General features: G+C 44.0%; 1 protein-coding gene across 2 annotated transcripts in view; it reads left to right on the forward strand.

Moving 5' to 3' along the window:
* Window positions 1-21,737, forward strand: part of LOC108700878 (potassium voltage-gated channel subfamily B member 1-like) — a 104,685-nt gene continuing 82,948 nt past the window's right edge. The window contains exons 1-2 of one of the 2 annotated variants that reach the window (XM_041575816.1): window positions 1-293; window positions 1,384-2,146. In XM_041575816.1, the coding sequence (XP_041431750.1) occupies window positions 1,580-2,146 (567 nt within the window). In that variant the 5' untranslated portion in view covers window positions 1-293; window positions 1,384-1,579. Of the gene's footprint in view, window positions 294-1,157; window positions 2,147-21,737 lie in introns of those variants that run through there. The other variant, XM_041575817.1, reaches the window with a different exon arrangement.

The following is a 21,737-nucleotide window of genomic DNA, read 5'->3' on the forward strand; positions in this document are numbered from 1 at the left end:
AGGATTGCAGAGGGGAGGAAAGAAAGAAAAAAAAACATAAAGCATCAGGTTCAGACCAGACTTGTTGATCTCCATCAGGAGCCTGCAGGAAAAAAAAAAAACCCAGGAAAGATCATCCGTTATCTGTATCCACCTGCTTTTCTCTGCATGGTCCAGGGATAGAAAGAGGAGCCCCTGGGGCTGGTTCTGAAAAGGAAGATCCAAGAAGGATCCGGGGGTTCTGCCTGTTGGGGAAGGAGAGGTTTCTCTGCATGCAAACAAACTGGGATACTACTCTGAAGGCTGGGAAGGAGGTATGCTATTTATTGAATGCTCTGTACATGCTATTTATTGTATGTTCTGTACATGCTATTTATTGTATGCTCTGTACATGCTATTTATTGTATGCTCTGTACATGCTATTTATTGTATGCTCTGTACATGCTATTTATTGTATGCTCTGTACATGCTATTTATTGTATGCTCTGTACATGCTATTTATCATAAGCTCTGTACATGCTATTTATTGTAAGCCCTGTACATGCTATTCACTGTATTCTCCCACTGCAACGCATAGAGCTGCATCCATAGATCTGCACACTGCCCTGCAAATGGCTAGCCCTCCTTGGAGAGCCAGTGTGTGTGTGTGTGTGTGTGTGACATTAGCCACAATCACAACACAAGCCAGGCTGCTGTTGCTGCTGCTTCTTACGTTTAAAGACACAGCGCCTATTTATAAGGGGGCTGCTTGTATTGTTATGGAATCCTGCTATAGAGAGGCAGATCCTCGGGAGAAATATAAGATGTAAACACAGCCTCATGAAAAAACATACTGCCGGCTCAGGCTGGAGAACGAAAGGGCTGCTTATTATGGCAAATGGATGTGTTTAATCTTTATTTTTAACTCTATCGCGTCACTTTTAACTTGCCCCTAATGAGGCTTATTTAAAATGAGATAAATAGACGTATTAGACAATGGAAAGGAACCGTTAGGAGCTGCAGTAGAGCCCCGTGCCAAAGCTGACACATCACAACATATAAAGTTAATTATATATGGGTGCTCTGCGATATATAATTAAACTCTCTCGCTCTGTGTCGTTCACACATGAGCTTCTTGTTGTAGCTTTGTAACCCTCCCATCTTATGTAATCACTAAATAAAACATAGAGCACCTTGGGATGGAGAGCTGAGGTTGTGGGGGGTAAAGCAAGGCAGCGAGGAGCTCCAGTTCCAGCACCAGAAGAGTGGACAGCGCCCTGGGTGTTTCTATTGAGTCAGGCTACTCGGCAAAGCTCCCCCGGCTTGTCATGTTAGTGCTTGAGCAGATTACAGGAGCTATTTGTTCTCTGATTAATGGATAAACCACCTGACACATTGTGAAGGATGCTCTTGCTTATTTTGTAGGTCATCAGGATTCCACGGAGAAAATGTCCCACCGGTCTGCCGCTTCCCTGATGCTCTCGGAATGGAGGTGAAATGGAATAAGTTGGCACCTCCATGTGACTTTTGATTTTTTTTTCCCCCCCCACCCCCTACTACCCTCCCCAAGGTAGAAGCCGTTCCTTAGATTTTAAGAGAGAGGTTCATTCCGCTCACAGCTATGCCCGGGTGGATGAATAAGCATGGATCTCGATCGACTACCTCGTTGCCTCCGGATCCCATGGATATTATCAGGAGCAAGGCTTGCTCTAGGAGGGTGAAGTTAAACGTTGGGGGGTTGGCACATGAAGTTTTATGGAGGACCCTGGATAGGTTACCGAGAACCCGGCTTGGGAAACTTAGAGACTGCAACACTAATGAATGCCTCATGGAAATATGCGACGACTACAACCTGGAGGAGAACGAGTATTTTTTCGACAGACACCCCGGCGCCTTTACGTCCATCTTGAACTTCTACCGTACGGGGAAATTGCACATGATGGAGGAGATGTGCGCCCTGTCCTTCAGCCAAGAGCTGGACTATTGGGGCATCGACGAGATCTATCTGGAGTCGTGCTGCCAGGCTAGATACCACCAGAAGAAGGAACAGATGAACGAGGAGCTCAAGCGAGAAGCGGAGACCCTACGGGAGCGAGAAGGGGACGAGTTTGATAACACCTGTTGTGCCGACAAGAGGAAAAAACTGTGGGATTTGTTGGAGAAACCAAACTCATCGGTAGCAGCCAAGGTACAGTGCTGGTCTATTTTGTGTATCTCACATAAACAGTTGGGTGCTTGTAAGTCCTACTAATGATTAATGATAAAGGGCAAGCAGAGCCTGGGGGTTATGTAAATCTGTCTAGTGGCTAAAGGCTGCTGTGCCATGTCCAGGGCTGGTTTTAGAGGGTATTAGTCACCAGTACCTAGGGTTGCCAACCTTCCTATATATTTATCTTTATTCCCTATTAATAACATTGGGATCACTGACCTTCCTATATATTTATCTTTTTTCCCTATTAATAACATTGGGATCACTGACCTTCCTATATATTTATCTTTATTCCCTATTAATAACATTGGGATCACTGACCTTCCTATATATTTATCTTTTTTCCCTATTAATAACATTGGGTTCACCCATTCTACCGGCCAGGCCAGTAAAATACCGGCTAGGTGGCAACTCTACCAGTACCAGAAGTGCCCCCATGAGAAGGGTGTATATACATTAGAGATCTTCAGTCTTTGGCCCTATAACTATAACTTTCAGCCACTATGGTGGGTCCTGGTAGCTGAAGTTCAAGCTGCTTCATATTGGGGTCCCGGACATCCTGCAACTGGCCATGTCCTACAACCAGCAGCCCATTTAAAGACTGTTCCCAAACCACCCCCGGTTTACATGCCATATCCTCCCCAAGTCCAAGACTTAGTTCACTGCAATCTTAAAATACAGATCATGGGCTGCATTGATCCAATATAGGGGTAGTTTGGAGGGTCCTGTCTGTGGCTTGTGGCAGCTCCATGACCCTAAAAACCTAATAACCTGTCTTGTCATCAGCTTTATTTACCCTTTAAAAATAACCATTATCTGCAAGTCTGGGGTTTGCAGGCGACATGTCTGTTGCATTGTTGTCACCTGTGCCTTGGGAAAAATAAACCCTGGGAATGAAGCGAGAACAGGTGTTTTCAGTACACTCATTCAAGCTGTGGCCCTCAAGCTGTTGTTGAACTATAACTCCCAGTACACAGGCTCATGATGTGAGCTGGGTTGTCTTCCAACAGCTGGAGCACTGTAGGTTAGACTGTGTTGATTTACAAAAAAAGCTTTCCCCCAAACTGGACACTGGGCCTCCATACAATGCCACCCTTAAGGAAGTGCTTAAGATGGGGATATACCTTCAGCCCAACAAGGTCTTCCCATGAGCAGATGTCAACAGAGACGCTCACTGGGTAATGTCACTGCAATGTTGTTTAGGTAACTAAGGTTCTGATGGCCATAGCTATCTATAAATCAGTGCTGCCTATCAAACCAGTGATCAGTATATTGCATGGCAAAACTTGGCAGTGCCATCTATAGCGTTGAACCATTCAGCAGTGTAATCACCGATGGTCCTGTTGGCATGCTCCCCAGCCGATTAACACTTTATTTACTTCATTTATGTACTGAGTAGCTAGATTGACACCATTATTAAGTCTGAGTGTGGCTATTTATTAAAGTCATGGTACCAATTTCTCGTGGCCACCAATCAATATGTGCCACGAGCATAATCATTGGCTAAGACCATAGTGCACTCACCGAACGTCTCCCCAATTCTACCCTTTGACACAGGACAAGTGTTAACTGAGTGTGAAGCATTGATTGGCCGGTCTGAGGGTGGGGGACCTAGATGTTTGCAATTTAATTTGAGTGTAAGACATTCCAACCAAACATGTACTGTTCCACAGATGCATGTGGTATAAACACAGCCGGTTGGCGTGTCTGTAAACAGCCCGTGTTTCGGAAATGTTATGAGCCTCTGGAGAACGTCCAACATTAATTCCATACTCGTCTGACTTTTTAAGGATTGCACTTCTTATCTATAAACAGTGTTCAGGTTCTACTTTTCTCTGCAGAACATACAGAGGGAGCAAAATAGGATCATAGATCCCCGAGTCAGTCGTGATGAGCCATATACGGGGATTTCCATAAATTAGACTAATTCAGCCGGTGATGAATGGTGTCCCTGAAAAGCCTGCTCAGATATAGAGGAAAGTGTGCGTTGTTTTGAAGGGGTGATTTATGATGGTGCGGCTGCTTAGCCTTGGATATCATCAATGTTGCCAACCTCATTTGTTGGTACACCTTGGGGCATCAGGTCATCTAAGTTAGTTATTTGACCCCAACCCAAGGCACTGTTTCAACATAAGGCTATCCTCCATTAATTCTTTACTGTTCCAGAACATGTAGATGGTCAAATGCTACACATTTTCTTGAATAATTGTCATTTTTTGTTAGTGCCCCTACTGGGACTCGGCCTAATCCATCTGTTTCCCTGGGTGGGAATATGAATTTCAGTTGGAGCATGCTGGGAGTCAATGGCACCTTGGCTTTAGGATGACGATCTGCCTTCCAAAAGTCTTCAGATACGTCTAGGCTATGACTTCTAGAATCATGCCAGTCTGAAGTTCTTAGACTACAACTCCCAGCAGGAGCAGAAGTTTGGTGACATATGGAGTGCCGTTAGCTTGACTCAAGAACTTGAGAACATCACTCCTTGGTTCTATTGATGACTCCCTTATGTAGATCATGCAGGACCTCCAGGGCAGAGGCTGTAGTTCAGGATAATAATCCAAAATTGGGAAGATAGCAAAATTTGGCTTCATTTTTGGTGGTTTAGGAGAGTGCGTTGGTGCTCTAGATGCACAAAAAAGGATATGATATATCTGTTTGCTTTGAGACCCCCTCCACCTGTGGACCAGGGCAGACGGGGTGCGCGGTTGTATCGGGTTCACACTATGGAAAGAAAATGTTCTGCTCTTGGCATAGGAAATTACAGGGTACAATTGCCTCTATATGGAATGGATTAATACACAACACCTGCAAATGAAAAGGAATGATGTATAATGCATGAGTTCCGGCGCAGGGCTCCATCACCCTGAAAATATTTAGTGCAGGATCACAAAATCCCTACTTAAAGGGGACATAAACCTTAAGCTGTGTGTTGCCTGCGCTTTAATTACGTTCTTGACCCCAGAGGGCGTTAACCGCCTTCCTTTTAGTGCTAAGCGCACAAACATTCCATCAGATTTGCTGCGGCATTTTTACTGTGTCATTTCACGTTCTCCTGTTCCCAAAGGAAAACGGCCTTTGCTGTCACTTTAAAGGGGAAGCAATGTTTTTTTTTCTCAGAGCAAAAATGGGTATTTTAATCATTGATTTTACTACGTACAAATGATTCTAATGATTAGGAGGGGCATGGACTTTATTTAGCAGTTCTATTTACAGACCTTCATAATTACAGTATCAGTGATTTATGATGTGCTCTTACTATAAGCATTACGGTTTTTTTGGGGAGGCTTGTAGGACAGAGCATAGGTTACTTTAATTAAAAAAAACGGGCATCTTTATCTTACATAACTGCTATTTTATTCCCAGAGGTGCAGTGTAGGCTGATTCTGCTCTGAAGTGACCCTTTAAATAATACAGGAGCCACATTGAGTGCACCTCTCATATTAACCCTGCACCATACCATTTATACATATTATGGAATCTGCCGAAACTTCATCCACGTAAAATAAAGAATTTGGGCACTGATTGTCCGGTCTGCGTCTAAACCGACGACAAGTTTGAAGGTACAAGCTAAGGATTGTACAGGTATAGGATCTGTAATCCGGAAAGCTCCGAATTATGGGAAGGCTGGCTCCTGTAGACTCCAGTTTATCCAAATAAACCAAATGTTTAAAAATGATTTCCTTTTTCTGTGTAATAATAAAACAGTCGCTTGTACTTGATCCCAACTAAGATATAATTAATCTTTATTGGAAGTAAAACCAGCCTATTGGGTTTAATTAATGTTTACATGATTTTCTAGTAGACCTAAGGTATCAATAGGGTTGCCACCAGCCTGGTTTTTTAAAGGGCTGTCTGGTATAAAACTGCCTGCCCAGTTTTCCAAATTGTGATTGTCCAATTGCCATGTCATAGCCCTTGCCCGAGGAATGGTGTCAACCCTGGTATGAAGATCCAAATTACGTAAAGATCTGTTATCTAGAAAACCCCAGGTCCCAAGCATTGTGGGTAAAATGTCCAACACCTGGATCATATTCACTATTCCATAGTGATAGCCCCATCTTGCCTTACTATACACACTGCCCCACAGTTATATTACCTTCCTCTGACTCCATGTTTCCATACTTTACATTTACATCTCATTTCTCTGCCCTTACCTCCATCTGACCTTTATATAATCAAAACCAGTGATATTCTTAGGACCCCAAGAAAAAACATATAAGTCACAAGAGCCCATCTGTAGCTGCATCACTTGGTACAGGTGTAGGTAGGAGGGAGGGAGGGGGCAGGAGGAGGGTGTTGGGTCCCTACTGGGTCCTCCTCTCCCTTGGGGACAGATTTACTAAAGGGCGAAGTGGCTAACGCTAGCGACTTTTTGCCATTGTTGCCACCCGCAGGGACATCAACAATTTACTAGCGGGCGCAGGCGCCAATTCAGTAGAGAAAAAGACTAGCGCTATTGGTCATTCGCACTGGCACTTTGCGCTCTGGTAAATGGACGTTACTCTGCAAATTCGCGGATTTTACTGAACGTTACCTATTTAATAAGAGTTAGAACTTCCTCAATCTTCTGTCACTTACATTATATTCTGTGAGCCGAAAATGCATCAAAGTCCAAAAAACGCTGGCGACTTTTCCTTTTTTCAGCCCGATTGCCTGCAAAAGTCCTAAATTGAACTTTTTTTGGGTAACCGGTTTCCCCCCAAAACATATGGAACATTCATTTTACAGTGGGCTCATGTGTAGGGAATTATATTAACTCTCTTGTCTTTATTAAGGTTCCCTGGACATGTGTTTTTAAAAGTGGAATTTGGATATGCACCAACATTTAACATAAAGACGTCCGTACAACTTTAAATTTCCCGCCCTATGCAAATTGACCTGAGCGCAAGAAATGAACGCTAGCGCATCTTCACTATCACTATCAAATGCTCGCATTGCCGAAGTAGCGCTAGTAAAAAGTCGCCAGCGTTCAGCGCCCACAACGGAACACCGCATTTAAGTGAAATTAGCGTAGTCTGAGCAAATTTTCGTCTGGCAAAGTGTATCGATGTGTGTGAAGCGGTCGATGCCAACAATTCGCCCTTTAGTTAATCTGCCCTGTGGTTTCTAGGGTCCGCTCTGGCATAGTTACACCACGGGCACCGATACATTTACAGTCACTTGCACTGACACCATTTTGCCTTACTATACACACAAACTTACTACAGAGCCTTGCTGTTTGCCGTTGGGGGTTAATGGCCCTCTCTGTCCCTAGTTATTTTCCGCTTTCTCCCCAGAAAACCTACTCCAGCTCTGTTTTTACAAGGCGCCATGAATCAGCCTCTCCGCTCTGCAGAAAATTTAAACTCCCTTCAGCTCAGAGACCTTAAATCATCCTACAGAAGGCAGTGGATTATGGCGGTGTATATTGAGCAGCCGTGTCCTCAGCCACGGGCACAACTTTATTCTGTGACTTCGTATCAACCCTTAAGCTCCCATGCAAAGGCCCAGGAAGCGGCTGCTGCTGTGCTAAGCGTGTGTACGACTTTTAATGCATTGTTGTAAAGGGGAAGTTAACCTTAAGTCTAAGTCTAAAATAGAATAAGGCTAGAAATGCTGTATTTTGTATACTAAACATAAACATGAATTTACTTCACCACAAGCCTAATCAAACCAATGATTTATGCTTTCAAAGTTGGCCACAGGGGGTCACTATCTTGTAACTTTGTTATACATCTTTGCAAGACCAAGACTGTGCACATGCTCAGTGTGGCCTGGGCTGCTTATAGATCGTCATAAATGATCAAAACAGCACAAGTCAAATAATATCTGCCAGAAGCCGATACAGCAAGACTGATTAATAATCAGAATATACAGACTGCACTGGGTCCTGTGTTGTCATGTAATCTAATGTGGATTTTATAGTTTTTGTATTGTTTAATACAAACTTTCTCCAACTCTGCAGAACCAGTGGCTGCAGCAAAATAATCCTCCAAATAGAATCCCAGTTTATCTGTTTAAATCTGGCTCCATGATCTTTGTCCCTGCAGCTGGAGTTGGAAACAGTAAAGGGGATGTAAAGGCAAAATAAAATCCAATAAAAACCTCTACATAGAGTCGCCGACTGCTCTACAGGGAAACAAACAAAGCTGCTTGAGTTCTGCATGGCTGGGAAGTAAGGCGGGGGCTCCCCCTGCTGTACATAAGTATGATTGTTTCCCTGCAGAGCAGTTAGGGACCGTCTGACAATTCCTATGTAAATGAAGGGAGAATTTCACTGCATACAGTCAGAGTTCTTATAAAAACTGTGCACATTTTTTAGTTAAAGTTTATTGGAGATAGGATTATTTTTTATTAAAGAAACTAAAAATGGGGTTTTATTATTTTGCCTTTACATCTCCTTTAAACTGCCTTTTTCCCACGTACCCTTTCCAATCATTCCTTTCTAAAATACAGGCATATCCTCTGTTGCTACTTTCATTCAGCCTGGCAACCAGATAGCAGGTCTAATAGCAATGTAGACCCCCCTCATTTAGGAGTTAATGGCCAGCAATACTCCCCTCCGCATTAAGGACATTTTTATTTATAGTTTTAGAATACTTCTTAGTAAGTGCAATTAGCTTCATTTTATTATAAACAATCTAGAGAAAATGGGCTGAATACTGTCTAATGAGCAGCTGCTTCTTACAAAGCCTGTCCCTTCCCTCATTAGACGGCATAATATTAAACGACTGCCGGATATCGGCAGCTAATTTATTTAAATGACCTCATTTGCTATGACCCCAGGTGCAAGTGCTAGAGCACTTTTGGGGTCCTTGTAAATGGGGTCTTTTGTTGCCTAATTCTTTTTTTTTTGCCTTGCTTCATATACTAGTGGCATGTAATAGATATGAAAATAAAACCAATTGCAAATTGTTATCCTTCTCTACATTATACTAAAAGATGAACAACCCCTTTAATCTTCTGCCGAGCCCTGACAATAAGCTCCCTTATAAACAGGTCATATTTTTACTTTAAATTAGAAGTTTGTGCCCATAATTGATTGCTCATGTAAACATGATATCTGATATAATACTGTGTACTTTGCGCCCATATTTCACAGCCTAGCAGAGAGATTTACGGCTAAAATGTAATAACACCTTGCAGGATTTAAGACTAGGGAGTGCAATTGATTAGCGAGGAACATTTATGCGAGTTTCCATGTATCAATCACCCGGGAGAATGGCTGAGATGCTTTACAAACTTCTCTGCACATTAATTAAAAGAAAGTAGAAAAGACGAGAGCCTATTTCAGAGGATGGAAATCGGCAGAAGAAAGGGGTCAGATTGTGACGTGGTGCGACAGCAGACTCAGGGGAAATCTGAGGGAGTGCTACGTTACGTCAAAATATTGATGGACTAAAGGGCAAACCTCCTGGAAGACGCAATAGAGGCCGATATTGTAAACACTAGGCTTTGCTCTTCATATATTTCAGTGACATTTCGTTCTGAGTTACACAGTTTAGGTACAGTCAGGTAACATGGAAACAGTGGCACATAGAGTGAGAGTTGAACAACATGGAAACAGTAGGACATAGGGTGGGAGTAGAACAACAGGGAAACAAGATATTAGGGCAACATGTAACCAGTAGAACACGGGGTTAGAGTTGGGCAACTTGGAAACAGTAGGACAGGGTGGTGAGAGTAGGACAAGGTGATGACAGTAGAACAAGATGTTAAGAGAAGCGCAACAGGGAAACAGTAGGACAAGATGTTAGCAGTAAAGCAACATGGAACCAGTAGAACACGGGGTGAGAGTTGGGAAACATGGAAGCAGTAGGACAAGGTGGTGATAGCAGAACAAGATGTTAAAAGTAGGTCAACTTGGAAACAGTAGGACAGGGTGGTGAGAGTAGGGCCACATGGAAACAATAGGACAAGTTGATGACAGTAGAACAAGATGTTAAGAGAAGTGCAACAGGGAAACAGTAGGACAAGATGTTAGCAGTAAGGCAACATGGAACCAGTAGAACATGGGGTGAGAGTTGGGCAACATGGAAACAGTAGGACATAGTGATGACAGTAGAACAAGATGTTAAGAGAAGCGCAACAAGGAAAAAGCAGGGCAAGATGTTAGCAGTAAGGCAACATGGAACCAGTAGTACACAGGGTGAGAGTTGGGTAACATGGAAGCAGTAGGATAGTCAGGTGGTGATATTAGAACAAGATGTTAAAAGTAGGTCAACTTGGAAACAGTAGGACAGGGTGGTAAGAGTAAGGCAACATGGCAACAGTAGGAAAAGGTGGTGACAGTAAAACAAGATGTTAGCAGTAGAGCAACATAGAACCAGTAGAGCATGGGGTAAGAGTTGGGCAACATGGAAACAGTAAGACAAAGTAGTGACAGTAGAACAAGATGTTAACAGTATGGCAACATGGTAGGAAAAGGTGCTGTCAAGAGGTTAAGATGGTGTTAATAGGACAACATACCCACAGCATACCAAAACCACCACATTAGGAAAATATGGCAATACTAGGGCCTGATGAACAAAGTAGGGCAAGATGGTAACAGCAGTCAAATGACAAATGAATGTAATGTTGGTTGTGCTCTTTGATGTTACCATGGCTTGGATTGGCTATTGGTTGATCTACACTTGCTCGCAACTAATATACTCATCGTGTGAATGGTTATCCTTCAATATGAAGCCATCTTTTAGAACCAGAAATACTCCCTCTTTACTTTTACTCATAACCTGCTAGGTTAGTGATAGGCAATATATGAACACCCTAGTCATCCAATGCATGGCACAACTGCTAATAATATCAGCAATTCAGACTTTTTAGTTAACCAACTCTCAATCAAGTGCTCTTGCCAAATATAGTTCTTCATGCCTTAATGCTCAAAACCAAAGTACCAATGACTTTATATGGTTCTTCTTCTGAAGAGTTTCTTAGACGTGGTGTATCCATCAAATATTATTCTGGACCCCCCTTCTCCAACTGCAGAAGTGATGAAACCGTATCTGTGTCTGCCCAGGAAATATGACATTAGGACAAGCCAGAGAAACACATCCGAGCCGTGTTACAAAAGTACATCTTGTTCTCTTCTCCAAGAAGCAGTCGGATCATTTGCATTCGCGGCAATTCTCTAGTGTAATCAACAAAAATGTTCAGGTAAAAAACATTCCTCCCACCTGCACAATGTTCCCCTGTGCCATTTCCCACAATCAGGTGCTTTTAAGCATTCTTGCTGCTTTATATGTTAAAGGGGAACTCCACACACAAATATTTTGCAGCAATTCTGAGCAACTTTTCAATACAGTACAAAGAAAGGGAACTGACAAATACTTTGTTACAATTAATGTTACTGAAGATGTTTAATGCATGTGTAATGGAATATATTGGAAAGTTGTTTAGAATGACATTTCCCTTCATTATCCCCCCGTAACATAAATATTCTTCATAATTAACTTCACTTCTGTTCATTTTTTATGGAAAACAAATAATGAAAAGTACCAGACTCTCGGTTTATGCTATGATGTTGCATTCTCTGCTTTTTTGGCAAAGGGGAAGTACTTTAGTTAGTCTATTTTTAATAATATTTTTGTATTCAGAACGTCTGCTCTTTACTGTTCAGTCTGTCATTCAAACCACGGCCTGTTGCTAGGGTCGGTGACTTTAACAACTAGCAGATTATTTTAGCCTCTATTTTAGTGCAATATAAAACATTAAGAGAGGGATACCCTCCCTCCTCTGCTATGTTGTTGGCAAGGGTCTGGTGTTGGGATAGGGAGGAGATGTTGCCGAGGTGGAGCCAGGGTTGGACTGGAAAAAATCCGTTAGGCTACAGCTCTCTTGGACCCCGTCTGAAGCCTTGTGCACCTGACCTCCCACCCAAGCCCGATTGCAGAGGAAGGTATGCACGGGTTGGGCGGAAGGGTGTTGCTGTTGGGGCAAGGGGGTTGTGGTTATGGTGGGGGTCCCTGGGAGGTGTGGGGGCCCCTGAAGCAGCAGCCCTGGTGGACCCCAGACCCCTCAGTCTGACACTGGGTGAACCTATGACTAAGGGATAACTCCCGAAACGCGTTAGGTTCTTCCAGCAGGAACTCCAATAAACCCCATTTTCAGAAGTGCCGTCTGCCTTTCGATTCTCTGTCGTGTTTACAGTGGGGACACTGTCTGACTGAGCACCTGACCTGAGGGGAGAGCGGTGAGCAGGTGCGGTCCTTTTTCGCTTTTTTATCTGTGGAACAGGGGTAGAGCAGGCTAAGCCAAAATTCACGGGAACCACTTTGGATCAGGGTTGGCATCACCAGCAACTGTTGAGCCTGAACTGTGTGGCATGTGCCAGTTTTCAGCAGGAGCATTTTTGTTAGAATTCTGATGAAAAAACATTCTGAACTGAGTAGTTTTTTCATATTTTTCACGCAGGGACCTGACAAAGAGGGAGCGACCCTTGTGACTGCTGGGGGTCCCAGGAGGTATAGAGGTCCTGTGGGCACTGACTGAGAAGCCGGGATTAGGGATGCACCGTATCCAGGATTCGGTTTGGAATTCAGCCAAGATTATGTCTTTTTCCAGCAGGATCCTTACAAATCCTTACGTCTGGCAGAGCCGAATACGAATCCTAATTTGCATATGCAAATGACCTGACAAAGAGGGATGCACCAAATATGCAAATTAGGGCCGGGAAGGGAAATCATTTAACTTTTTGTCGCCAAACTTTTCCACTTTTTCCTTTCCTGACCCTAATTTGCATATGCAAACTAGGATTTGGACTTGGTTCAATATTCAGCCGAATCTTTCATGAAGGATTCAGGGATTCATCTGAATCCCAAATAGTGGATTCTGTGTATCCCTAGTGGTTATACAGGGTCGGACTGGGGTGTGCGAGGGCCACCGGTGCTGCTACCCCAGGGGCCCCACCACCTGTCCACTCACCCACCACCAGCCCCTTCCCATCCCCCTTGTACACCTTATACTTACTTATTTTTTCAGGGGAGGGAGGTCAGGACCAGGGTCTGGGCTGGCGGGGCCCACTGGGTTTTTTCCCCAGTACGACCCTGTGGCTATTTATACATATCTTAGCCCAAATGTTTAGGGGGCTATAAAATGCCAAGGGGCAGGTAACTTCTAGATATGCCACTGGATTTCGGTGCGATGCCTTTAAACCCTGAAGCCTCTCTGCTGAAAATATTTGGCAGCCGACGTGGGTCTGAGCATCGAGCCTGTTTAATCCTCTCCCTGGAAGAGTCTCGCTGCACTTTGGATCAGGAAGGCAAAGCCAAGTTTCCAACTTTAATGGAACTAAGAACTATATAAAAACCCTGGTTATGAAGGAAAGTTAATTTGCAGAATGATCTGTTTAGACATGTCGTCCTCACGGGGGGGGGGAACCGATGGGGCATCATTGGGCTCAAGTGGAGCTTAACAAGGCGGGGGGGCAGGAATCCGTTCTTATTAACGTCGATGTAATACAGTCGAGCCAGACAGTCTCATTCTTAGCAGAAATTTAATGATAACTGCGTTGCAACGTGAATGGCTTTGATTCCGTATTAAAGCCTCTATAAAGAGACACGGATTCCTACTCCATTAGGCAATTAAGATAGAACTTTGGGTCTAATGAAAGAGAATGCTTTATGAATCTCCCTTATCTCCGGGGATGTTCCTGGGAAGAGGTGAGCGGAATACACTACGTCTAGCAGCACAACGTACAGGGAAAACCTAAAAGAGGACACACTAAGGTAACAGGTTTTTACCCACAATGCAACATTATGCCCCAGAATTCCAGCATAGTTGCTAGATTTGATAAAGGGGGTTAAGCGTCTTCTTCCACTCGAACAGCAATACGCGGCTCCATTTCTCGAAGTGTCTGCCGCCAGCAATTACCCGCAGATTAAACCTTCTGCAGTTCATCATTTCCATCTATTATTAACCTTCTAATCTTTCAGGGGGAAGCGGAGGGCTGATTGTGCTCAGCAGGTACAGTGCCATTCCCGTCCCGACTCCTGTGAGTTTGATAAATGGCCAGGCAGAGAATGAATAAATGGCATTAGAGCTGACGCCTCCCGCCGGGCAACGTTCACTGCTTGATATAATATTAGAAATGTAACGGCGATAAGCGCTGCGTCATATCTACCGCTTCTGCCCCCAAAAATAAATAAAAAAACAGGTGGAAAGGAACCGAAAATCAAAATACATTTTCTGCATTTCATGGTATTAGAGAATTAGAAGAGCTTACGGGGCAAATTGGGTGATAACTTGTGATAAGTTACCCATTACATCCAACCAGCAAATACATTTGATCAGCCTCCCGGAAGCTGGAATATAAAAGAAATGATCTGATTGGTAGAAATGGGGTAACTGCACCGACGCAATTTAGCAGGTAATTAAAGGGATACTGTCATTGAAAAAAATGTTTTTTTCAAAACGCATCAGTAAATAGTGCTGCTCCAGCAGAATTCTGCACTGAAATCTGTTCTTTTTAATGTAATTTTGAAATCTGACATGGGGCTAGACATATTGTCAGTTTCCCAGATGCCCCCAGTTATGTGACTTGTGCTCTGATAAACTTCAGTCACTCTTTAGTGCTCTACTGCAAGTTGGAGTGATATCACCCCCCCCCCCCAGCAGCCTAACAACAGAACAATGGGAAGTTAACCAGATAACAGCTCCCTAACACAAGATAACAGCTGCCTGGTAGATCTAAGAACAGCACTCAATAGTAAAATCCAGGTCCCACTGAGACACATTCAGTTACATTGAGTAGGAGAAACAACAGCCTGCCAGAAAGCAGTTCCATCCTAAAGTGCTGGCTCTTTCTGAAAGCACATGACCAGGCAAAATGACCTGAGATGCACCTTTACACCAATATTACAATTAAAAAAATACACTTGTTCAGGAATGAAATGTTATATTGTCAAGTGAATTATTAACAGTGTAATTTAGAAATAAAAACGACATCATCAAATCGAGACAGAATCCCTTTAAATAAGCCCCTTAGGGTCTTTGGTTGTGTTGATGAAGGACTTGAGTGCTCCAATTCTATATTCCTGACTGACAGTGAAAATACTCAAAGGCAGGGCCACCTTCAGGAGGGTAGACCTAGGGTTGCCATCTGTTATGGTTGGACAGTCTAGACAGGGGGTGGAGTGGGTGACACAGGGGGCGGAACAATGATGTATAGGGACGGGGGGATGCGGAGGAGTGGACGAGGCTTGAACTAATTGTTGCCGCAATTAGGGCAGATCAGGGGCAATACTTTTTTTTTTCATTGGGAAACCATTTTATTTAATTGGTGGGGCCCAGGCAGGTGGTGTTCTAATAACCCATGATTATTGATGTCAGCCCTTCTCAATGTTTTAAAGGAGAATTAAATGCACCATTAACCATAAGACCCTGGCCCAGGTTCCCAGCTTTCCCTCCAACTGCACCAAAGAGACCCCCCTAGAAGCACTCTATATTGCCATAACTGTACAGGAATTCAGAGCTACACAGTGGGGTTGTTGGCCGCCATGTTTGGCCACATGACTTCCTGTCCGCTGCTCTCTGACGGCAATCACAGACCGGTGTGCCATCTGGCCGTGGCTGGAGGAGAGCTGATTGCCGCTAAGTTGTTTCACCGATACGTGCGAGCAGGGAAGGAACAGCTGCAGCTTTCAGTAGCAATTACATTAACAAATAGCGTTAAAATTATCGAATCTTGCTAATGAATGTATAGCGCAAAGTTGCTTAAAATATTTTCTTTCATTATGTTGCCCAAAAAATGCTTTTTTTAGCTATGGCATTTGCCCAAAGAAGTCCTGCTGATGAGGCTAAGACACTGGGGGGGGGGGTATATTATAGAGGGGCTCTGTTGAGGCTCATGTTCTGCTCTCATGTCGGAATCTCCAGGCTGGATCCCAAAGAGTTCAAAGCCCGGCCCATGTATTCTCTCCTCAGCACCAGTGACTCACTCCTTTCTATCTGAAGTCCAGTGTGTAATTTATAGGCTGCTAATAATAAGCCTCTTTCAAAGGTTTTATTACCCCCTCCCAAGCTCTTCTTTCTTAATCACTGTCCCTGCCGGCAACATGCGCCTGATCCTTATCTATTCCCGTGTGTGCTGCTACTGATGGACCCAAAAACATAGAGGCACAGGTTGAGTCTTATTTTTGTTTTTTTTACCTGTTCGTGACCAGGAAGGAAGAGGTCACGCCCACAACATGTCAGGCCGTACCATGACCAATCCTCTTGCTCTGATGTCCCCCCTGGGTGTATACTTACTCATGACCCCTGGGAGAGTACATTCGAATATCACTACATACACAATATGAAATATGCGTGTTATATTGCTGATCAGTAATAAGCAGAGATGCAAGCTGTGGGCTACACTGGTCACTAATGATCCCTGCAGCAATAAGCACAAGGATATAATGAACTAATATGGGAATAGCTGAACTTCAGTAATCATAAGGCCCCATACTACCTGAGCCCTCTGGGTGGTGGACCCAGTGACTACGACTGACAGGGCCCCGGGGTCCAGTCACCCCCACCCTCCAGATGCGACGTTTGCACCTGATTCTGTGGTGCCTGAGGGTCTGTTGGGCTTCTACGAGGTACAGGCCCTGGTGTGATTAAACCCCTCATAAATAAACATTGAAACAAATTTCCAACCCTGGAAAGTGCGGACGGGTTGGACATGATCTTCTGTAGCTCCTGGACCCTTCCATCAAGTAGAATGAGGCCCCCAGTGAATGAAATGAGCTACACATGGATAGTCATGCCCCAAGCACACCCCACACCAAAACCCCACTTGTGATCTGTCCACTCACCAAAAGTAAGAGCAGGCAAGTGGGCCGGACAGGGATCCCGGGGTTTGGGGAAACCTTCCATTGAGTAAAATGAGGCCCCAATTTGAAAAAAAGTCCAGCCCCATTAGGCTAAAAGTCTACCTGTGACCTGCCCTAAAAGGCAACTCCTTATGCACCACTATCACTAAAATGTGGAATTTTCACCAAAAGGCCACTCCTTATGCACCACTATTACAAAAAGGTGGCATTTTCAGCAGGAATATCTGGAAGGTATGGGAATTTCTGTCTCTCTACCCAGGGCAAATATTTCCTCCCCAGACCTGTGCCCCTTATTTGAGCCCCCCCCCCACATCCAGTTACCGGCTGCTGAATGCCCGGCGGAGCACAATGGGTGCAAACTGATGATGTCTCAGCCAAGTTATCCCCTGGCTGAATATTATTTGCAGGAGCTGACATGCTGATTGACTTGAACAACTTACACGTTTACCCACAGAATGAAATGGGATATCGATCATTTAAAACGCAGGACAATGGCAGCGAATGTGAAAGAGAATCCGGACGGAGGCTATTGGGTTCCAGCAGGAGAAACGGAACACCTTGGGCATGAATGGGACCCAGCTGATTGAGGCCTATTGACTCTGTCTTGATTATTTCCTCTGCTTTCACGTTGTATGTCAGTACGACTAGGAAACAAATTAGGGGGTTGTGAGCCTTTCTCAGGCCCTTGGCTTACAGACACATGAGCAGCCCACATTTATTGACCCACCGTCTCTTCTCCAACCACTGAAACATTGACAGTCAGAATGGAGCTGCTGTACAGACGGCCATTGATTTTCTGCAACGACAATTAAGTGGGGGAAATAGATGGGATTCTGCGTCTGTGTGTGTTTGTATAGAAGTATGGATTGAAATACATGGACAGACAGACAGATAAAAGTAGAGGAAGCACAAGAGAGATCACTCAGTTTGTATCTGTCCTGCTTGGCAGCAACCGCCTCTTAACATTTAAATGCGATAAATCCCTTTTCGTTTTTTAGACTTACTGGTCCTTTAAAGCTGTGGGGTCATATGATTGGATGCTCGGTTACTATTGTGCCATGTGACTGGTGATGCTGTGGGTTTATACAGCAGCCCTGGGATAGGAGCACATCCAATAAAGAGGCCTCCAGGTAGAAGTGCTGACAGGTCTCAGTTATTTTCATGAAAGTTTAATAATTATTGATGTTTCCATGTCAGGCAGCTGCTTCCCCTAACATTGAACTGTTTTTTCTATCAATTAGATTTGGGAAGACTAAATTAGGAAACCTTGAACACCAGAACAGGGTTCTATGAACGCTGCATCTTCTCTTTACACAAATGTAATATACAGAATGTTTCACCCACTGGCAGTGAGATATCAAAGTAATATTGAGAATGTTGGACAGTGTCGAGAATAGGACAGCACTAGGAATGGGGGATAGTACTGGGAATGGGGGATAGTGCTGGGAATGGGGGATAGTGCTGGGAATGGGGGATAGTACTGGGAATGGGGATAGTGCTGGGAATGGGGGATAGTACTGGGAATGGGGGATAGTACTGGGAATGGGGGATACTGCTGGGAATGGGGGATAGTACTGGGAATGGGAGATAGTGCTGGGAATGGGGGATAGTACTGGGAATGGGGGATAGTACTGGGAATGGGGGATAGTACTGGGAATGGGGGATACTGCTGGGAATGGGGGATAGTACTGGGAATGGGAGATAGTGCTGGGAATGGGGGATAGTGCTGGGAATGGGGGATAGTGCTGGGAATGGGGGATAGTGCTGGGAATGGGGGATAGGACTGGGAATGGGGGATAGTGCTGGGAATGGGGGATAGTACTGGGAATGGGGGATACTGCTGGGAATGGGGGATAGTACTGGGAATGGGAGATAGTGCTGGGAATGGGGGATAGTACTGGGAATGGGGGATAGTACTGGGAATGGGGGATACTGCTGGAATGGGGGATAGTACTGGGAATGGGAGATAGTGCTGGGAATGGGGGATAGTGCTGGGAATGGGGGATAGTGCTGGGAATGGGGGATAGTGCTGGGAATGGGGGATAGGACTGGGAATGGGGGATAGTGCTGGGAATGGGGGATAGTACTGGGAATGGGGGATAGTGCTGGGAATGGGGGATACTGCTGGGAATGGGGGATAGTACTGGGAATGGGAGATAGTGCTGGGAATGGGGGATAGTACTGGGAATGGGGGATAGTACTGGGAATGGGGGATAGTGCTGGGAATGGGGGATACTGCTGGGAATGGGGGATAGTACTGTGAATGGGAGATAGTGCTGGGAATGGGGGATAGTGCTGGGAATGGGGGATAGTACTGGGAATGGGGATAGTGCTGGGAATGGGGGATAGTACTGGGAATGGGGGATAGTGCTGGGAATGGGGGATAGTACTGGGAATGGGGGATAGTGCTGGGAATGGGGGATAGTACTGGGAATGGGGGATAGTGCTGGGAATGGGGGATAGTGTTTGGAATCAGATAGCACCAGGAATGGGGGATAGTGCCGGGAATGGGGGACAGTATTGGGAATCGAATAGCACCAGGGATGGGGGATAGTTTTGGGAATCGGATAGCACCAGGGGATAAAATAATCCTGGGAATCATTATAGTGCTAGAAATAGGATAGGGTTGGAAATGGGGTATAGGGTTGGGAATGGGGGATACTTTTGAGGATGTAAAATAGTATTGGGAATAGATGATTGTGTTGTGACCGTAGGATAGTGTAAGTAATGCAATATATTGTTGGGAATGGAGGATAAATCAAAGGATAGTATTGAGAATGTAGGATAGTGTTGAGTATGTGGGAGAGTGTAGGAAATGGGGATATTGTTGGGAATGAGGAATAGTGTTGGAAATGTGGGATAGCGTTGGGAATGGGGTATAGTCTTGGGAATTGGTCATAGTACTGTAAATGGGGGATAGTGCAGGGAATGGGGATATTGTTGGGAATGAGGAATAGTGTTGGAAATGTGGGATAGCGTTGGGAATGGGGTATAGTCTTGGGAATTGGTCATAGTACTGTAAATGGGGGATAGTGTAGGGAATGGGGATATTGTTGGGAATGAGGAATAGTGTTGGAAATGTGGGGTAGTGTTGGGAATGGGGTACAGTCTTGGGAATGGGAGATAGTGCTGGGAATGGTGAAATTGTTGAGAATGAGGAATAGTTTTGGGAATGTGGGATAGTGCTGTGAATGGGAAATATTGCTGGGAATGGAAGCTAGTATTGGGAGTGTGGGACACCATTGGGAATCTTTGGTAGTATTGGAAATGAGGGATATTATTTCCTAATAAGATTTATCAGGCTGCTCCTGCACTGATGCATACAATAGACTCTATCAATATCACTTATTAGGCAATGCTTCCATCGATCTCAGCCCTAATGCAATTGATCCAGAGCAGCCATACTGTTGATTATACCAATTTACATCTGCTGACAAATCCGTCAGGAATTACAGTGCTCACAAATTGTGTATGAAAATGTTACCTGGACCGTATGAATCTTAAAGCGCCAGACCATGGTGGCCGGGAGCCAAGAAGAACAAAACTGCCCTACTTTTTTGATAAAGTAATAACATTTTATTTTCTGACTGTTTAATTTATTGCGTGCTCAAAACATTCCTTCTTTGTGAACTTGTATTTATACATATGGGTTAGAGCCACCATATTGATTCCTTTAGACAGTACAGTATGATGGTATAGCTTATTGTGTGCCCAGAACATTCCTTCTCTGTATATTTGTATTTATACATATGGGAAGGAGGTGCCATATTGATTCCTTTAGACAGTACAGTATGAGGGTATAGCTTATTGTGTGCCCAGAACATTCCTTCTCTGTATATTTGTATTTATACATATGGGAAGGAGGTGCCATATTGATTCCCTTAGACAGTACAGTATGAGGGTATAGCTTATTGTGTGCCCAGAACATTCCTTCTCTGTATATTTGTATTTATACATATGGGAAGGAGGTGCCATATTGTTTCCCTTAGACAGTACAGTACGAGGGTATAGCTTATTGTGTGCCCAGAACATTCCTTCTCTGTATATTTGTATTTATACATATGGGAAGGAGGTGCCATATTGTTTCCCTTAGACAGTACAGTATGAGGGTATAGCTTATTATGTGCCCAGAACATTCCTTCTCTGTATATTTGTATTTATACATATGGGAAGGAGGTGCCATATTGATTCATAGTGTCTGTATAAATCCATGGTATGTGTGTTCTGCTGTGAGTCTATATATATATACTGTATATGTGTGTAACCTCAGTCAGTGTACACAGAATTTAATCCCGTGCCCTAGAGAGCCCTATACTTGTGAGCTAATGATAAACACTGTTGGTGGTTATGCATATCATTAATGGGAAATGAGCTTTTGATAAGCATTGTGATGATTGCTTAAGACTAGCCTTAGTGGCAATCAGAATGAATAAGCTGCAGGAAATGGCTCCATTCTCTCATCCTAACTTCCCATGGGATCAGCAATAGCCACAATTAGATCCGTATAAAGGGGAGGAGAAGGTTTAGCAGTTCACCTTTAAATTAACTGTTAGTATGATGTAGAGAGGCATATTCCGAGACAATTTGCAATTTTTTATTATTTTTGGTTATTTGGTTGTTTAGCTTTTTATTCAGCAGCTCTCCATTTTGCCATTTCAGCCATCTGGTTGCTGGGGTTCAAATTCCCCTAGCAACCATGCCTTGATTTGAATAAGAGACTGGAATATGAATAGGAGAGGCCTGAATAGAAAGACGAGTAATAAAAAGTAGCAATAACAATA

This window comes from Xenopus laevis, chromosome 9_10L (assembly GCF_017654675.1).
Source record: "Xenopus laevis strain J_2021 chromosome 9_10L, Xenopus_laevis_v10.1, whole genome shotgun sequence".
NCBI classification, from domain to species: domain Eukaryota; kingdom Metazoa; phylum Chordata; class Amphibia; order Anura; family Pipidae; genus Xenopus; species Xenopus laevis.